This window comes from Nothoprocta perdicaria, unplaced genomic scaffold, assembly GCF_003342845.1.
Source record: "Nothoprocta perdicaria isolate Ctin4 unplaced genomic scaffold, notPer1 scaffold_23, whole genome shotgun sequence".
Lineage (NCBI taxonomy): Eukaryota > Metazoa > Chordata > Aves > Tinamiformes > Tinamidae > Nothoprocta > Nothoprocta perdicaria.
In genome coordinates, this window is record NW_020455455.1 from 562369 (window position 1) to 580963 (window position 18595).

General features: G+C 39.9%; 1 protein-coding gene across 1 annotated transcript; it reads left to right on the forward strand.

The window, feature by feature from the left end:
* The first annotated feature begins 3091 nt into the window (after nt 1–3091).
* Nucleotides 3092–15738, forward strand: LOC112947315 (1-aminocyclopropane-1-carboxylate synthase-like protein 1). Its single transcript, XM_026039371.1, has 14 exons — nt 3092–3241; nt 3417–3476; nt 4359–4429; nt 5161–5230; nt 6153–6219; nt 6494–6591; nt 7176–7253; nt 9931–10031; nt 11682–11768; nt 12747–12792; nt 13660–13801; nt 13894–14036; nt 14193–14346; nt 15087–15738. Exons 1-14 carry the CDS (start codon nt 3092–3094, stop codon nt 15272–15274), a joined length of 1455 nt encoding a protein of 484 aa, XP_025895156.1. The 3' UTR covers nt 15275–15738.
* The last annotated feature ends 2857 nt before the right edge of the window (nt 15739–18595 follow it).

Genomic DNA, 18595 nt, shown 5'->3' on the forward strand with positions numbered 1-18595 from the left:
CTTTAAAATGCAGGCTTGGAAAAATGGACCTGACTGATCCRAAGTTACGAAGTTATAAATTGAGTCTGTTGATTCTACTAATGACAAAAAAAAAAACTACCCAGAACACTACAATGTGGTGTCATTGCATTCTGGTAAGTGTTTGTTTTGAGRTCATGATGTTGAAAGTAAGTTTCTGTGGAAAGATGACATAAATGGAGCCAATTCTGTGAAATGCAGATTCAGTCATGCACTTAACTGTACTGGAAAGCTCAGGTGTTTGAATGCTGAGGGGATTTAGTAGAGCCTTAGGTCATAGCCGTTCAGACTCACTTTTCCAAGAATTAGGGACACTGAATACTACCCACTGCGATAAGTTCTATTATTATTATATTACTGTTATTATTATGCTATTTTGCCAAAAATCACACTTTGTTTGAAAAACAATTTCAGTTGCACAGTAAAAACTTCCCAAATATTTATTGTAAAGCATTGTTCTTTTTCCAAAGAAAAAAAAAGATAAGCAATTTCCTAACCTGCTTACAATGCAATTGAGAGAGAAACATCTAAGCTTGGGCTTAGATTGCATCAGTGTTATGTTTTGTAACAGATGTCACCTGGTAGACCTCAGTTTGACAGTATTTTAAGCATGACAGTTAACAGSCTGGTTGCAACTTGCACAATTATTTTTGATTTACTTCTTGTTTAAAAAGTACTCAGCCAAACAGATTTGACGTGGAACAACATAACCTTACAGTGGGACAGGGAGTTTTCCCTTACTCCTGGCACCGGAGAAACAAGCTAAAATTCCCCTAGCCCTCAAGTAAATTCTTCAAAATAAAATTTCAAGACTTGCATTGTTTAAATTTAATTTTTCATGGAGTCTTTTACTGAAATTAACAGGAGGGTGTGTTTGTGTAAAATGAAATATTACATAGTTAACTCATCTTATTTTACTTACTACTTAATTTACTTCATAACTCTTAGTTATTATAAAAATAGCTTTTAAAGGCTGTATTGTTTATAATGATTTAGTAATTTAATATCTAATATCTGCTACCCTCCTCCTGTAGGGCGTATAGAGCAGGGTGAGAGCCAGGCCTTTCCAGGGAGCCAGAATAGCGATTAAAATTTTAAGCAATGCAGGAACTTGGAAATGACCAGCATAAGAAGGGGAACTCTTGCATAGATTGGTATTTGCAGCCTATGGAATTTGCATCCCCATGGAATGAAATTAGGAGACTGGGCTACAGTTTGTTAACATTGATTGATGGGTAGGAATTCATTGGCTCTGTCACAGGAATCATTGGTGAATGTCCATTTATAGCTCCAACTTAAAAACCACAGCTGAGGATGGCAGAGGTATTTTAAACTAGAGCTCCTTCCAAGCACATTTCATTACAAGAGTTTTTTAGAGGCTTTGCTGCAGTTATGTGCTCTCCTTTAAAAAAGTGAGCCATCTGTTGACACAGTCTTGGCTTAAGATTTAAGTGTGGGTTAAGTGAAGTATTTAACTCCCTTGGAAGCACAGGGGAGATGGGAACTTGGCCACATGATAATGTGTTCTATTTCAGTACAACTGTTGTCATATATACTGTGTTTAATGGYTATCAACTAATATCAAGCTCTGCCTCAGTTACATTTTCTTGGGACATTAGTTCTATCATAATTCTGATTTAGACTTTAAGTCATTTACATGCATATAGATTTATTTACATTAACATATGTGATTTGAATTGCAAAAATCTTGCTCCAAGGAGCAATTGCCTTGGTTTTCCCCTTTGTAAAGCAGGCAAAAGAATAACAAATAATGATATTGGAGCAAAAATCTATTGACAAATGTGTAGCAGTGCAGTCTCAGCGATGCAGCTGAGAGGCTTGGGGTAAAATCCTTTCCCATCCTTGGATGGTGCCTGGTAAATGCCAGATCAGTTAGCTGGTTTGGAGGTCACAAGGGTAATAAAACTGAAGTGTGCAAATCCATCCCCTGTATCCTTTAGCAGCTGGCGGGGCTTTTGCAGCCCTTCCAGGAATGCTGCCTTCCAGAAATGCTGCTCTGCAGCTGTGTCGCATTAGCTGCCATTAGATAACCARGGTGGGTTTGGATCTCTCAGCGGTGCTGAACCGTGCTCGTTTCCAAAAAGCTCTTTTTAATAACTCAAACTGGGTGAAATGATGTAGCCAGGAGTGATGATGGCTCAGGGGAAAGATCCCTTGTTTGCATAAACTCAGCTTTTAAGACCTTGCAGCAGTGATTATCACCTGACCGAGGCACAGGACTCCCACATAAGACCCGGGGAACTAGTGGATGTTGGCACCAGGGTTTGATCAAAACTGCCTAGTAGGGACGTGTCGTTGTTGAGTGATTTCCCTTCCTGTCAAAGGTCTGCAGTTTTATACAAGAGCAGGGACTGCAGAAACCTGTCACTGTCAGTCAGATGGAATTCCAACAAAAACATTGCTAGGATTAAATCCATCCTTATGGTTGTGGCATTTTTTTTCTGGGGAATTTGATTTCTATGGGAAAATATGTGGATCTTTCACCCCAATCAGCTGGACACTTAATGCTAATCTCTACGTCCCTTGTCTTTGCCAAGTTTCGGGGAACAGAAATCTACATTGTGTCTTGATGATACGTATTGCTTTGATGCTAAAGCAGACTGCTTGTATCTTGCCAAGGCGCCGGATCTTGTCAAGGTTCTGTAGCTGGAACAGCATGGCCTTGGTCAGCGCTAAAAAGCCGCTCAGGAGCGCRTGGCGCGGAAGCGCTGCCAGCAGTGAACAGCCCGTTTTGCTGGGAGTCACTTGCCACTTTATAAGCGTCAAAAATATCCGAAAGACGCGATTTGATTTTTAAAGAACAAAATGTCCTTATTTAAAAAAAAAAAAAAAAAACAGCGTATAAATCACGGAAGGAGTGGCTGAGGAGCCGGCCTGTTGGAGCCTTCTTGTCGGGAGGGAGCAGTGGGAGGGAGCGCTGGGTCCTGGCCGCAGCGCCCGCCGCCCCCGCGTCCCCTCCGCGCTGTAACTGATCCCGCAGCCTCGCGCGCCGCCCGCTCCCGGCCCTGGATCCGGGCACAGGCGGCGGCGGGAGCAGGTTCCCGGCGGGAGGATGAGCGTTGGCGGTGCCTGGCCAGGCCCGGGCCCGGTGCCGGCCCTGTCCGCCCGCGGCGCCTGCATTGCCACCGGGGCCCCCGCGCTGCTGGACGAGGCCTTCGCCCTGCACGTCGCGGAGCCCTTCGACCGCCACCAAAACCCGCAGGTGCTGCAGGGCCCCGGGGGCCCCGACGCGCTCCCCCGCACCCAAAACACCCTGTCTGCACCCAAGGCTTCCTGTGGGCGCTGCAGGCCGGGGCGGATGCTTCAYGGGCATCCAAGAGAGATCCAAGCAGGCGCTGCTCCAGGCGCATGATGCGGCTCCTTGCAATTTCTTCCAGGGCATTCTCAACTTGGGAACAAGCGAGAACAAGCTTTGCTTTGATTTAATCGAGGAGAGAGTAAGTGTTGCCGTCTCCCGGCTGATGGGGACTTACCTGCCAGCTGGTTCTGGATGGTTTTGTGGTGCCTGGTTAGCAAATATTTTATCACGGGGAGGGTAGCGGCCACCGTGGCACAGGACGGTGCTGGGACGAGCGGCTCTCACAAATAAGTGTCCTTGGCGTGGGCTGCTCGAGTTTCAGGTTTGAAAATGCCCTGCAAAATGGTATCTACTYGGAAAGCTTGCCCCTGGTTGAAAGCCAAAATCTTTTTGGCTTTGCTTTAACCTCACTCATGTTTGATTGAACGTGTTCTCCAGGCTTGAAGTAGAAATCCTGTAAGATTCTGCGCCTGTTCTAACAAAAAAAAAGGTTGTTTGGGAAGGGCAATTTTCAAAGAGGGTGTTTCTGAGGGTAGAATTATGCCCTAGCAGGTGCCTTGCACATCTGCAAAGCCAAAGCTCACGATTACCGTCATTTTTTTCCCTGATAGTTGAGAAGTTAATCAAAATTGATGCTTGAATTAAGAGTTAATGTCGTAAATATTGACAGATTTGTTTGTTTTTTGATATATCTCAAAAGTAATGCATGATCTCCTAGCTAGTATGCTTTTCCCTAATGTGATGTTCAGGATTTGTTTTAATGCATGATAGAACGATCAAAAAATACTTCTTTCATGACTTTCTTCCTGTGCTTTRGTGATGCTTTAATGTTGTTGCTGTCAAATACCTTAGAACAAAAAAAAAGAGAACTGCAAAATGCAAACATAATTGCAACTCAGGAATTTTGAAACTTCTTTAATGTTGCTGAATACTGATTTTTTTTTTTAAATAAATATGGTAGAGCAGAACAGAAACACCCAAGAACATAGTGTTCTGCCATGTGTCTCCCTTATGTAATTAGCTCAGMAGACCTGACATGAATTATCTGGAGCCTGATCTTTTCTGCTATTCCGATACACAAGGTACTAGAAGGTAAGAAGTCGGTTTTCCTCTTTTCCACCCTGTTCGTGTCCAGCTGGCTGTGATTTCACCTTTGCTAAACCCAAGGGCAGGCTCATTTTCTGCTCATGCTTTGGTGACATGTTTTCTGATTCCTGCTCAGGAATTGCTTTTCAGGATTTTTGGGTTTGCCTTTTATTTTTCCTACCTTTGTTTACTGCAAAAGAAAAAAAAAACAATCAAAATTCCAGAACTCATGATGACTTCTTGGGATTGTTTATTCCAGACATAGTGAGGGATAAACTGGAGCTGTGTCTGCTGCAAAGAGTGCAGGTAAAACACTGGCTCCATGAAACTCAGTAGAAGTTCTACCATTGCCTTCACTGGGGCTGAAGGTCTGTCCTGATCTAATGTGCATTTACCCAGGTTTCACTGTTCCTGGTGCCCAAATTCTTGACCTGTCTCCAAAAAGTCAAAAGATGCCTCTTTACCACCTCGTTTTTTGATGGAAATTCTAGTTGAGTCACCGTCACTGTTTGTGAAGGTAGTGGATGGCTCCTGCGTTCTTTCACCTCAAGAATAATGGGTATCTATGGGAATAACATCATTCAATCTGCAGGAAAAAACAAAACCTTCAAGGCTCTTGTAAAGCTTGTATTACAAATGGATTGTGCTTTTGTTCTAATCTTGGTAAACTTCCTTCTGTGTTTGTTTTTTTCTGAGATATATGTGATTGCAAAGTGGACTTCAATACTGTATTGCAGGTTCAGAGAAGAAATTGCCAGATTCCTGACGGACTATGCTAGAGCTGCAGAAGCACTAAATCCAGACCATGTAAGACAAGTGCTTTAGCTTTGCATTCTCTTAAATTGGTAAAAACTGAGTAAATCTGTACACAAATGCCAACAAGATACCACAGGATGAATTGCTGTAGGACAGGAGCCATCTTAGAGTATATTTTTGTTGAAAAAGTGGGAAACTTGAAATTATTGAGCAATTAATATGAGGGGTGTGGTAATTGGGGTTTTCACTCCATTTTTTTGTGTTCTTGTTCATTTGTTTGCTTTTGAATGACAGTCCAGGATTTATATGGCATGAGTTATAAACTGAAAATTGCCAGACTAATGGGGAAGAGGTGTAGGGAGAAGTTCTCAGGTATTTTCAGAAAGTTGCTGTATCCTTCGGTTCCCACAACAGTGCAGAAAGCAAAATCAAAAGCTATGGGCTGTATGTATGGCAGCTGTAGTGTCTTCTGCTCAGTTTCTCCAGAAGCTGGAAGTCTGAAACATGTTTCTGTTCTCTGAGGAGCTCTCTCCAAACTTTCTTTGACCTTCATTTTTAAACTGGGAAGGGAAAGACAGACAGACCATGTTGCAATCCGAGACATTTTGGAAAAAGTGGAGATTTACATGTTTGGCAAGCTGCTGGATTCACCAACAGAGTGTGAATGCAAACCCAGGCACCTTAAAAATACTATGGATTTGGCTTTGTTTTTAATCTGCAGGAATGTARGCAAACCTTTTCATTTTGGGAAAACATAGAGGTGAGGAGAAAGAGACAAGACCTTAACTTTAGACTAGTTTAAGTTTTGCATGTGATGCTTTAGTTTATCAGAAAATGTAGTTCCAAAACTATTTTTTTTATATACAAAAACTCTTACTAAAGCTTTAACTACTCTAGTCATCTCAATGTTACCTTCAAACAAGACAGGTCCTGGTATTTCTGCTATTACAAGTTTGTACTCCATTTTTTTTAGATTATTGTGATGAGTGGCTGTTGTGCTGTTTTTGCTACCCTGTCAACTGTATTATGCGACCCTGGTGGTGAGTAAAAACTGATTAATTTTATTTGAAAACTTTAGTTAGCTGTGAATATAAAAGTATTGTGCCTTATGACAACCTGTTTGTGTTTTGTCTGACTGAATGAAGTGAGACCTCGTATTTCTTGTCACTAGCAGAGTGTCTTTGCTTTTAGGCTGCAGTAAAGGCTTCAAGGTTAAGCCAAATGCCCAGTTCTTAGGTTGCCAGTTTAGTCCTTTAGAGTACAATGAAAACAACTGCTCATGAGAAATGTGAATTCCATCTTTCACGTTTTCAGATGGATATCTAATTCCAACCCCGTGCTACGGCGGGATAAACTCGAAAACCTGGCTCTATGGTGGGATTCAGCCCGTCCACGTGCCCCTGGGCAGCGAGGTAAAGCCCGCCCTGCAGCCCCTTGGGCTGCTGAGCCTGTGGTGCAGGGTCACCTTCGCTCTGCAGGCGCTCCCCTGCTCTGAGCTGCAACGGGAGAGCTGCCCATCTGTGACTCCTGCCAGAAGGGGCTTTGCTGGGGACCCTTTTTCCCCTCAGTCACTGCAATGTGTACTGCCAGGTGGGCTGCACAGCACAGGTTTCCCCTCTGGGAGCTCAGTACTCTGAGAGGAGAAGCAAAAGGAGGCAGAATATTCTATAAAACCAAGCGATGCTGTGAGAGGGGATGAAGAACCCACAAACTGCTAAGTACCCAAGTTGCTCTGCAAGTCACTTAAAATACAGTCCTRTATAAGGACAGCATATAAAAATAATTGAGTTGCATATGAAAGACTTCTCTTAATTTCAGATTATGATAATATTGCTGGATTGCTCTTCTCCCTCCTTGAGTTAGGAAGATCAAAAGTTTGCTTTGTTTAACTTACTTATTTGCTAAAAACCAGTAGCAAATACATTTTTGCTGGGTATGAGTGTTTCTTCACATTTCTTTTTTTTTGTTCTTGTTGATTTTTTTTCTTCTTCTGCAGGTGACAGATGAAGAAGGTCACCCTTTCCAGTTAACTGTTGAAAARCTAGAAGCTGCACTACACAGAGCTGAAAAACAGGTAAGAATAGCATTCAGTAAATTCTGGTTTTCTGTTTTCTTAGTTATTTTGTAAGCATCATAGCTTCCCAGCACTTTATCGCTTGCATATTTTCATGTTTACAAACTTTCCCAATCTTATAACTGAAGCAGGCCCTAGCAACTGGAATTTAACTGATTTTGTAACATGGGCAATATAATAAAATATAGAGAAAAATCCTTYCCTATTCTATGAAGAGCAGATCTTAATTTGTTTTTAAAGACCAGTCTTCTTCTTCAGTGGATTTTTATGGGGTTCAGTGAAGGACCTAGTGCTGAGACTTTGAGCAGACCGTGTACCATGTAGTATTGTTGGAGAGTCAGAGAGACAGGGGAGGAATAGTTCCACTATGAAAGTTCCTTGCAACACATGATTTTTCCAGAATTCAGAAACTACAATAGTTCAAAATATTTAACCTGTCATTTTTTGTGATTTTATTTGCATCAGCACTGTTTAATATTTTGCCTCATTGTATGTTATGTACACTTTTTATTACTTCCCTCTCCTTTTGCAACTGCACTAYTTAAGGAACGCTTTGTTTGGTTTGTGTTCATTACAATTGAATAGTGTTCAATAGTTTTTCGTTCAGCTAATGAATATCTGGAACATTCTCGTCATCTTAAAGTTCATTATCCACAGACTTCATGGAAAATTGGAAATGTTCAGCTGCCTGCAATCCTCCTCATAAAGATCTATCTAGAGACAGCACAGGATGGACAGTGAAACAATTTACAAACATAAACAACCAAACAAAAAAGAGGTGGTAGTGGTATTAATAATGACTTCAAAACAAGAGGTCAAATAGAGTTGTGTCCTAGTCYGGGATCCACAGTGAGGTTTGACAACAGGTAAAGCATAGAAGTAAGATCAACTGTAAAGGGCAATTTTATAAATAAGGCCACATATAAACAAAAGYAGGTACTTTGGATGCATACAAACATGCAACAAAATTGTTATTGGGTGAGGACTTCGTTCCTTTTGATTTTTGAGGGTTTTCTTGTTGTGGTTTGATTTAGGTATGTGGCAGCTCTGCTGGTTAGCTGAGCTGCTCTGTCAGCATGGGGCCTATGTTTAGACCTGGTCTGTGTGTTTATGTCACCTCCTGTGCCCGTGCCAGTCCGTGTGAGATGGAGCATTCAGGCAAATGGCAACTTGATCTTAGCAAAGGGTTTCAGCTGGCCCCCAAGCTCTGCTCCTGGGGCTGTCAAATGGGAGCTGGACAAAATAAGGATCACAGGGCACACACGTCTCCGCCATCCTCCTAGAGCTGGAAGTGTTAATAATTAACAGAGTTGATGTTACAAACATATCTGTGYGTGGAATCTAATAAATTCCTGGAGGAATAATTAATTAGCAGTGGAGAAACCACCATCCCACAGCAGCAGTTCCTATGATCACTACCTGCTCCCTCAGCATCTTCTGCTACTCCAGACATGTCAGGTGTGAAACGTGACGAACTGCAAGGGGTTCTTGTGGAAAAGCTGCTATTGCTTTTCCACAAGATTGCAAAATTCTTCATTTGATGCCAAGTAATTTCTTCCTCCTCTATATGGAATTAAAGGCAAAAGAAAAAGAAAAAGAAAAAGTTAATTTCTTGTTTGTTTATTTTTCTCATAGTAGCCATAATATTTAGAAAAAAAAAAAAAAATGTATTGAGGGGAGAGCAAGTATCAGTGCTCCCTCATAAGTGATTTTCTTCTCCTTCTGGAGTTCCTCTGGAGTCACTCTTCGCAAATAATCCTCCTTAGAARAAGAAATTAAAAATATTAATTTAATTTCAGGTTTATCTCAAATATGAAATAATAAGGCCATTCCTCATGCTAACAGAGTTTCTCTCTCGAATGTTCCTGCTGCCCAGTATTTGAATGTGCTCCATGAGAATATCTTTGTCGAGTATAGCTTATGCTAATATATATTAAAGATTTTTTTAGCAAATAGACAGTAAATGATTTTGAGATATACCTGTAGAGTTAAAAAAATACATTATATTTGTATTTATACTCTAATTTTTGACATGTAGAACTCTTCTCATTACACATCAGACATTTTATAATCTCATATAGGAGTGTGGACGAAATTCTTTATCCAGATCTCCTTTCATCCCTCTTCACCTCTCTGAGAACACCAAATAATTAAATCTTCAACCTTTTGACTTCTACATAATTAAATCTTCAACCTTTTGACTTCTAAATAAGTCTCTTATTTAAAAAACCAAACCAAACCAAACAAAATCAGCAAAGAGAAACTATTTACTTAGCTGGTTATAGGATGTGAAAGTCAAAATTCTGTTCAGCTCATAGTAATATGCTCAGTTCCTGTGAAAATGTTTTGGAAGTATGGCTGTAGAACCAAGAATAAATGTCAGTCCATACAACATTGTACCTTGCCTGCTGGCATTGATTTTTTCTCTTTTTTTAGCAAGAAGGTTAACTTGATTTTCATTTGCAAACTGTTCAGTATGTTTGTGGGGGTAATGTTGTATAAAATCTGAAATGAGCTGTGTAGTTGGAACCTCATTGTGCGAGCTAGTTACTAGAACATCCACTTATGTGTAATTACCCATTTTCAGAAGCTAACTCTTAACTGAAGTGTTGTCTAACTTACATCCTTGACAATCCTCCTTTGACRTCACTCCAACTATTGACTTTTCTTTTTTCAGGGTATCCGAGTCAGAGCGTTAATCCTGATCAACCCCCACAATCCGTTAGGGGACATTTACCCAGCCCAGCTGCTGAGAGACTGTCTGGAGTTTGCACACAGGTCTGAGCCCCAGAGCTCTTGCATTGTTATTAATTTTCCATTATTCAACGGAGCAGTAATGAAAACCCTGTTCTTTGGTTTGCACGTGTTCCCAGGCAGTGCTCTGCAGTGTCTTTGTCATGTTTCTTATATAGCTGTCCCTTTTATTTGACCTTTTTGAGAACATTAATATATGTTATTTAAATTACAGTCCAATGTGTTTCTGAATGAAATTTGTTTGATATTTTTAATGTGTGGTTTAAACCACTGAARCTTTTCGGTTGCTTATTGAAATTTCTTTATTAACCTGCTCTGATGCCTAGCTCAGCAATGTGACAACAAATGATTATCCAAGTCTTTAGCAGTAAATTATGGATATAGGGCTAGTGTCATCACTTGAAATATGAGCAAAATAGAAAATATTAGAATTTGATGGGAGGGGAAGTAATTTAATTGTCCGAGAGTAATTTAAGTGTCTAAAGTGTCTTAGTATCCTTTATTTGGTGTTTAAGATCTATAAGCAATTCTTTTTCCTTCAAAGGAAGATATACCCCCAAGATGTTTCTTTCCCATTCCCCATCTTCTACCTTTGCCCAGCTCAGCACTTGTATTCTAAGACTTAACAGCTCCTGAATCCTTCTGGTACTGACAGATCAAAAGCACTTCCTTTATTATTTCAATGAAATTTTGCCAGCGAATGGCTGCAAAATTCTGAACATACTTCAGAATCTAATAGTTCTTGGGTAGTTTCTGACAATCTAAAACAGAATAGGYCAGTATTAATTGTTGATTATCTCCCAAAGCCTCCCACTGATTTATTTTACTTTGAAACAGAGTAACATAATGTTCCTGCATTTCTGGCATGTTCTTTCTTGTCACAGAAACAGCGGTGAAGGCTGGTAGAGTTCAATGCATTATTTCCACTCAGCAGTTTATTTAAATGGCAAATATATCTTTTTTTCCCAGCATGGTGCATGGATTTCAGGATGCAATCGACTTAAGTTGGTTCTGAAATGTCACGAGGACAACGACTAGAAAAAAAAAAGGAAATGTAAAAGCTTTTTTGAAATCAAACTTGCTTTTCTACAAAGAATATGGAAAGAAATCAAYAATGGAATTAAATGAGGTTTTGTTAGACAGGGGAACCTGTGCARCTTGCGGGTTTAAAGCATTCTGCTGCTTACTTGCTATATCCTAATATGCCCCTGGTTTCCTACTATCAAATCTGATATTTATACGAGGGTTTGCTGCTTGTGTATGAGAGAGTTATCATAAATAATAATCTAAAATCTGTATTTGTTTTCAAATTTCACTAAGTCTTGTAGAGAAGACTATAGAATGCAGTTCTGTTTGTATGAAATTTTAAGTAGRGTTTGAGTAGAGACTCTACACAGTCCTGAGAACCACTGGGTTAAACATGAAGCCAGATTTTATTTCAGATATTATGGGATGGAGTGTTATTATTGCTGCTGGGAAGTATCAGATAAGTATCTGGTGATGCACAGGTGCTTACTGTACACCTTGCCACCTTAAAAATAATTGATTTGAGGGTAAAACTTGTAGAATGACTATAATAGCAAATAGGCATATTTATAGGTACTTTGCCATACATATATATGCAAAGAGCTTTCTTTTAAATATGTTCATATGCCTGATTTTCTCTGTGCATAGACATGAACTTCATGTGATCATGGATGAAATATATATGCTGTCTGTTTATGGTGATGCCACCTTCACCAGTGTCCTTAGCTTACACAAGTAAGTGTGATTTCTTAGCAGGGATTGGAAAATATTTAATCCTAAACAGAACCTATGCCATTTTTAAGCTGGCTAGTCAGTATAACTAAGTCACATCCAGACCTTTGCAACTAGGAGACTAGTTAGTAGGAGAGATGTTCTTCACAGACTGCTTTAAAAGGCAGATCCCTTGCTTCCAGCTGGTGTGCACAAGATAGAAATAGCAATCGAAGACAGGCAGACACTTCCATCACCTTGCCACTTGACTTTCTTTGTTGTTATTTTCTGTTAGTGATTGTCTCTATATAACTGCTTAAGTGTCACACTGATGGTTCCCAACTCCATCCAAGTACCACCAAGCAAGAGTGACCAGGTATTGCCTTACCCTTACAAGAACACAAACCATAAATGAGCCACACACAAACCAGTACGAACCATGACATCAGGATAGGCTTGTTACTGTGAGAATTCACTCAGTTTCAAGTGTCTGAAGGAGGAAATCTTCAGCCTTGGAGCTCCTTGCAAGAAGTTACACAAAGAGAAAGGCCAACTGCTTCAACTAGTCCTCTGAGATGTATTTAGTTAAGTTGCACCACACAATTTAAGTATATGCCCTAAAACATTTGATTCTCTCATTCATTGCCTGAAATGCAGTATAGCTGAGCAAAAAATTATTCTCCATTAAGGGCCCTTTTCCACCATTTATTTTGTTTCAATATGAATTTGATCACTGTAATAAGAATCTGTGGAAGTTTTAAGAATCTGTGGAAGTTTTAACCCGACGATTATGTCTTAGTGCAAATTGTTTTCTTTTCCACTTTGTGTGTGTGTGTTGTGGGATAATTTTGTTACAAGAGCTCTGAAAAAGCATCATAACACTTTGAAGGTTTATATACAATTTTTACTAAAAGCAYACTCTAGTTTTACATATTTTAATTTTTGGTAACCCATATAATTTGTTCCTCTATAACAGCAATTCTTTTAACATTTCTCATTCAGTGTACCGGATCCAGAACGGACACATTTTATGTGGGGTTTTAGCAAGGTAGGTCAATATATTATGTTTACATTTTAAATGATGATATTTCTCCCCAGAAATTCTGACATAATTTGTATTACAGATGCCAAACTGAGTTTTTGCTTGTGTACTTTTTTCCTTAACGGTCTCAAATTTGTTACAGTAGAGTTTGTGATATACTTAACAGAAAAAAGTAATGCTTGTATATGAAAAGTTTTGCTTGTGGTGTGGGGAAGCATAGTGGAAGTTGAAACGTCTGATTTCATTTTGGATCTGTAGCCTTCTGCCTTGTCTTGTCTTGGAGGGAGCTGTAAACTGATGGCTGCTTCGAAACAGGGCAACCTTGGGCAAGTCACTGACTTCTCTTTTATTATTGCTGCCTCCATCTGGAGATAATGAACATGCATAAAATGTCACCAGCTTATCTAAGAACTCCATAATAATAACGATTCAAAACTGGGTTAACAATTCTTTGGACAGGTTAAGCAGCTTGTGAGAATGGAAAGCTGGATTTTATGTCTTGCCCTGTGACACAATTTGGCTTCCTGCTTAAGAACACAGGGARAGTTTACATTAATACATTTACACTGTCGTATACTTGTGTAGATTTGGAAGCACTTATGAAGAACGCCAGTTGCAGATCACAGGTTTAAATAGACAGTATTGACCACTCTGAATTTAGTCTCTGTGTTTCCTCATCTGTTCTTCTTTCTGTGTCACCAAATGTTATTATTACAGGATAAGAAAATTTTATTCTGCCACACAATTGATGTGACAATCTAATTTTTCTGAGAATTTCTATCCTATCTATCATAATGGCTGCAGATGGTGGTTCGATAAAATACAAGCATCACATAAAATTTTACTTCTCTCTCTTCTTTTTTGTCCTGCAAGGATTTTGGCATGAGTGGTATCAGAGTTGGAGTGCTGTATACCAGAAATCATGAAGTTCTGAAGGCTGTGAAGCAGCTGGCTGTCTTCCATGGCTGTCCTGGGCCCATTCAGCATGTTCTCAGCCAATTCATCAGTGACAGAGGTTAGGCACGCTAGAAATGTGTCCATTTCACTCTATTATTTTTCCTTTATAGGTAGAAATAAAACAGAATGATATTTTTCTTGCTTTGGTAGATTGGTTGGATAATGTGTTTTTTCCTACCAACAAAAAGCGACTTAGAGAAGCAAAGAATATTCTTGTGGATGGACTTGCAGATATTGGAATACCAGTACTCAAAAGCTCAGGAGGACTCTATGTGTGGGCAGACTTCAGAAAAGTATGTAAGAAGTTTGCAAAGGGGCAGGGATGTTAAAAAAATAATAATAACAATCACGTATGTTGTTGCACACATCTATATTTAGTCCCTGAAAGTCCTTTAAAAGAATTTATGAAATTATTCAGTCTTTAACAAAGTTTTATTTTCTTTTTTTAGTTCTTGAAATCACAGACATTTGAAGCTGAACATGAATTATGGCAGAAGCTCCTCAATGAAAAACTCCTGATTAGCCCTGGAAAAGCTTTTTATTGTTATGAGCCTGGATGGTTTAGATTGGTTTTCGCAGATTCTGTAGACAAGATTTATTTGTGTAAGTTTGTTTTACTTTTAATGTACCATGAAGTAGCATGCACATTTTAAAGATATGTAACATTACAAATGATAAGTTCAAATTCGATTGTTCCATCCAAGTTTGTGAGGGAAATACGATGTATAAAGTGTTAGCTCAGCCCCGAGTGTAGATTGCAAAGTATTTGCTTTGGATTATACCAATTTTTTAAAGTTTGCAGAGCTTCATTTCAAACACCATCTTGAACTCTATCAGGAGTCAATGAATCATATTTTATGTAAAGTTCTTTCCTCTCTCTTTGAATTACCTTTTCTCTCTCTCTAAATTGCCCTTTATAATCTCGTGTGAGAATTCCTCAGCACCACTCATTTTTATGTGGCTTTTACATGGTTTATGAAGAATTCACCCATCTCTTATGTCATAAAATTATCAATCTTGAATCAGTGCTGTACACTGTTGTCAAAATGTTTGTGAAGGAACGGGAGTAATGAGAATACAGAATCACACAAACACAAATATATACCGAAGGGGAGCAGCGTCCTGCTCAAAGCAGGGCCAGTTTGTGAGTCGGAGCAGGTTGCTCAGGGCCTCTTCAGTCAAGTTTTGAGACTGACCAAAGACAGGGATTATCCAGCCTCTTTGAGCAACCTGCCTCTGTGTTTAAACTCTCACGGTGCAAATTATTTCTGTGTGTCTAGTCAGTTTTCACTGTTTCTTTTGGCAAAGAGAATTTTATAGTGATCTGTATTTCCTTTTTACAGGTATCCAGAGGCTCCAGCAAATGCTGCACACTGGCACTGCTGACTCAGCTGCAGACAGCACATCTTCTAATGAAGATGCTCTGTGCACTCCAGAAGAAGGTTCTTCAGGCAACCCTTCAAACACAGCAGGAGATGATGCCTCCCAGTTAAAAAATGTACTACATTATTATAGCCATATATGCATTTAATGCCTTGACACAATTTAGCATGCTGGTGTTTACTAAGGGAACGCATGGACAGTGTTCTTGCTGGAACCTTGCATAGGGATCTCATTTTGCTGTCACCTGGCATTACTAAATTTGCAACTGGGGCTTCTAAAATTCAATCTTCGGAAAATAGACATCATGGATATTATGTAATKACCTTCTCTTCAGCACAATACTCAGTTTCACTCAACTTTAAGGGTACTAAATGTCAATAAAATCAGGGAGACTTACATGTGTGCTTGCACATATTGAATTATGAATTTTTGAACGCTTTTTGATAAAAATTGTTGTACATGTTACTCTATGTTGTAGATGATTGTGTATTTTAATCAGAAGCCTAAAAGTACTGAAGTGAAAGAATGAATTTGTGTRTCCATGGCAAGATTTGAAAAAACTGAGGAGATTGTTACAATACAACAAGTCTTTGTAGTGGATTCATCACAGGATCCACATCAACGAATGGGTATCATTACATATTCCACTTCAAGAAGTAGTGAATATCAAGGAAAGCTAGCGAATTACAGGTTCAAATCAAAAAAAAAGGGATTCCACCCTCCACCCCCAACATTCTGCACAGTTTAGTTGGGGAACTCTGCGCTCCAAGATATTTTAGCTTGCGTAGGTCCAAACACATTCAGTCTCCTGAGGATTCCTCAGCATGCATCTCTGACCTGTAAGTTCAGAAAATAAATCAGTGTTTCCGAAAATATGTTTTTGACCATTGTTGCAGATGGGTTAACATTATGTTAACAATGTTATGTTAACTCTTACTTTAATCGATCTGAAAGTCTGCTTCCAAGTTTTAGGAAGGAAATTATGTTGAAGTTTGTAACAGAAATAATAGGACTGCTATGAAGGGAAGTGTTTGTGCATGTGTGTTTGTGTGTGCAAGCACTAGAAGATTAAAGGAAAGGCCTTCATAGATAATGAAGATAATAATAGATAATAATAGATAATAATAGATAATAATAGATAATAATCTGCTCACAGTCATCCAGGGAATGGGGGCAACCCCAGAAGACCTGCAGTCTGATAAGACCACAACACAGATGTCTCCTTAATGGAAGGCCATGCACTATGACAAGAGGAAGATGGCAAAGCCAGCAAATCACACCGAACATTCTCTCTTCTCTGCTTGCAACAGGAAGATAATGGCAAAGGAGGAGTCTTAAAGGATATAAAAGATAAGCCAGTGCCCCTTGTGTGGGGGTAAATGAACTGTAGTGAATGTGAGTGAGCAAATATATTTGTCCCGGATTTTGCGCTGCGTTCTGTGACACTCATTTTTTACAAGAGGATAAGAGAGATCGTAACTTGGTTCTGCAGCAAAGTAATSCGAGTTCAAAACTACTGCTTGAATGGGCTGTTGTTATTGTTGGTCCCCAAAAGCCGAGGTGAACTTGTCAGCTTCTTTCTTCAAGGCCTCAAACTTGGCCACGGTCAGGAGCAGGCTGTTAGAAAAGAGCAAGTGTGACCTGAGAGCTTACAGAGGAAGAACAGAAGGACATTGCATCGTAACTGCTCATAATCACCCCACAGACCTTTTCAGTAAGTGTAGCCTGCTGGGAATATGTTCATTTCCCAGCCATTCCACTTCTGCTGATCTCACCAAAGGAGTCACTGGGCTGGCTCCTGGGTGGCCAGACTTTGTACAGGGTGGTGGTAGCTACAACTCGCTTTCAGTTTCACCTTGCCCAACCTGCAGCACATATTGCTTCTTGGAAAAAGGGACAGTTGGTGGGAAAGTCTTTTATCTTATGTAGCACCAATCTATTCCTAATCAGGTTAGAAAAGACATAAGGAAGGTGGGAGAGTGGAGAGAAGGCTGTTGAGTCTTCACCTCTCAGGGAAGAAGCCCAGGGAAAGGGTGTCTCTCCTGCTCGTACCTCCGGCTGTCTTTGCTTCACACATCAAACAACCACCCATCTTAGTTATAAGGAAGGGCTTGAGAAAGGTAAGTTTCTGAGTAAGTTTAGTAGCCACTATTTGTCTATGACTGTTGCTGTTCTACTGAACTTTATTGACTTTCAAGAATATACACCATTATGTCAGATTTTGCAGCTAGTTTATCCATTGTGTGCATTGAATTAGGTGACTACAGATCACTGGGCTCTCCCTGATAAAGATCTTGCTTTTTGAGAAAGACTGACAAAACTTTCCCTTGACCATTCATTTTGCTGCAGTAAGAGTCTTGCTCTGGAGTGAAGCACCTCTCATTGATTTTTGTGATGTTTTGGAAGGTGAAGGATACCTGGACAAAAGAAGCCAGCACAGAACTAACACCGCTATGCAGAAAACACCTTTTCAGTCAAAGAAAATGGTCTAGGAGGACCAGCTCATCAAAAGAGTAGAGAGGGAACCTCTCCTCACACACTACCAACCTAGATCTGAAGCAAAAGAGAGCAGTCCTGGAAGCAGGCAGGAGCATAATACACTACACCATGATACACTACAAGGACTGCTCGATGAAAGGTAACGTGAGAATTGTGTGCATGGATTCCCATAGTGTGGGAAACGAATCTTCCAGAGAAAGCCAGGCTGAKGAACAGGGCACAACAGGGTATTTTATTGTTGGTGGGCTGCTGAAATTTAAGAGTTTGAGAGACAAGAGGTTCCCAAATCCTGCTTATGTATTTCAGATGCCTGGCACAAGCTGCCTTATGCCTTATGCTCTGATCTTATCAGGATACAGGATCTGATCAGAAAGACAAGGATTGTTAAGCTCTGTATTACAGATCCTCTATAGCCTGGAGAGGGTTTTTGGAGTATGACCTCCTGAAGACAAGCAGAAAACTTGCTGTTGATAACACCTAGAGAAGGATGTGTGTTAAGACAAAAGACGTGCTTTGTTTTGAGTCTAGACCTGTTAAGAGACCTGGTTTATAGCAAGGCTCAAGGGATGACACTGGTATGTGTAATCACTGAGGTGATGTTCTTCAGCAAAGTAGCAGGAACTGGGACCACCCCGCAGATTGCGCGTGGAGTGGCAAGCAGGAACTTCTGGAAGTAGCTTTGCACCTGAAGAAAGCCTGAAACATAGGGTTTGACCACTTCCTGAGAGAAGAGCAATACTTTCCCCRTGATCTCCCTCAAGGCCATTTAAAGCCTTTGTTAATTATTATGCACAATATAGCAGCAACCACGATAAAAGTGACCTTTGTTCCTTGTATAAYGTGTATTGTAAATATAAAGACTAAAATATGCACTAACTCAAAACAACATGAGGCACAGATACTCAGCTTCTGATTTATCACAGAATCACAGAACGGTTGAGGTTGGAAGTGGCCTCTAGAGATCATCCAG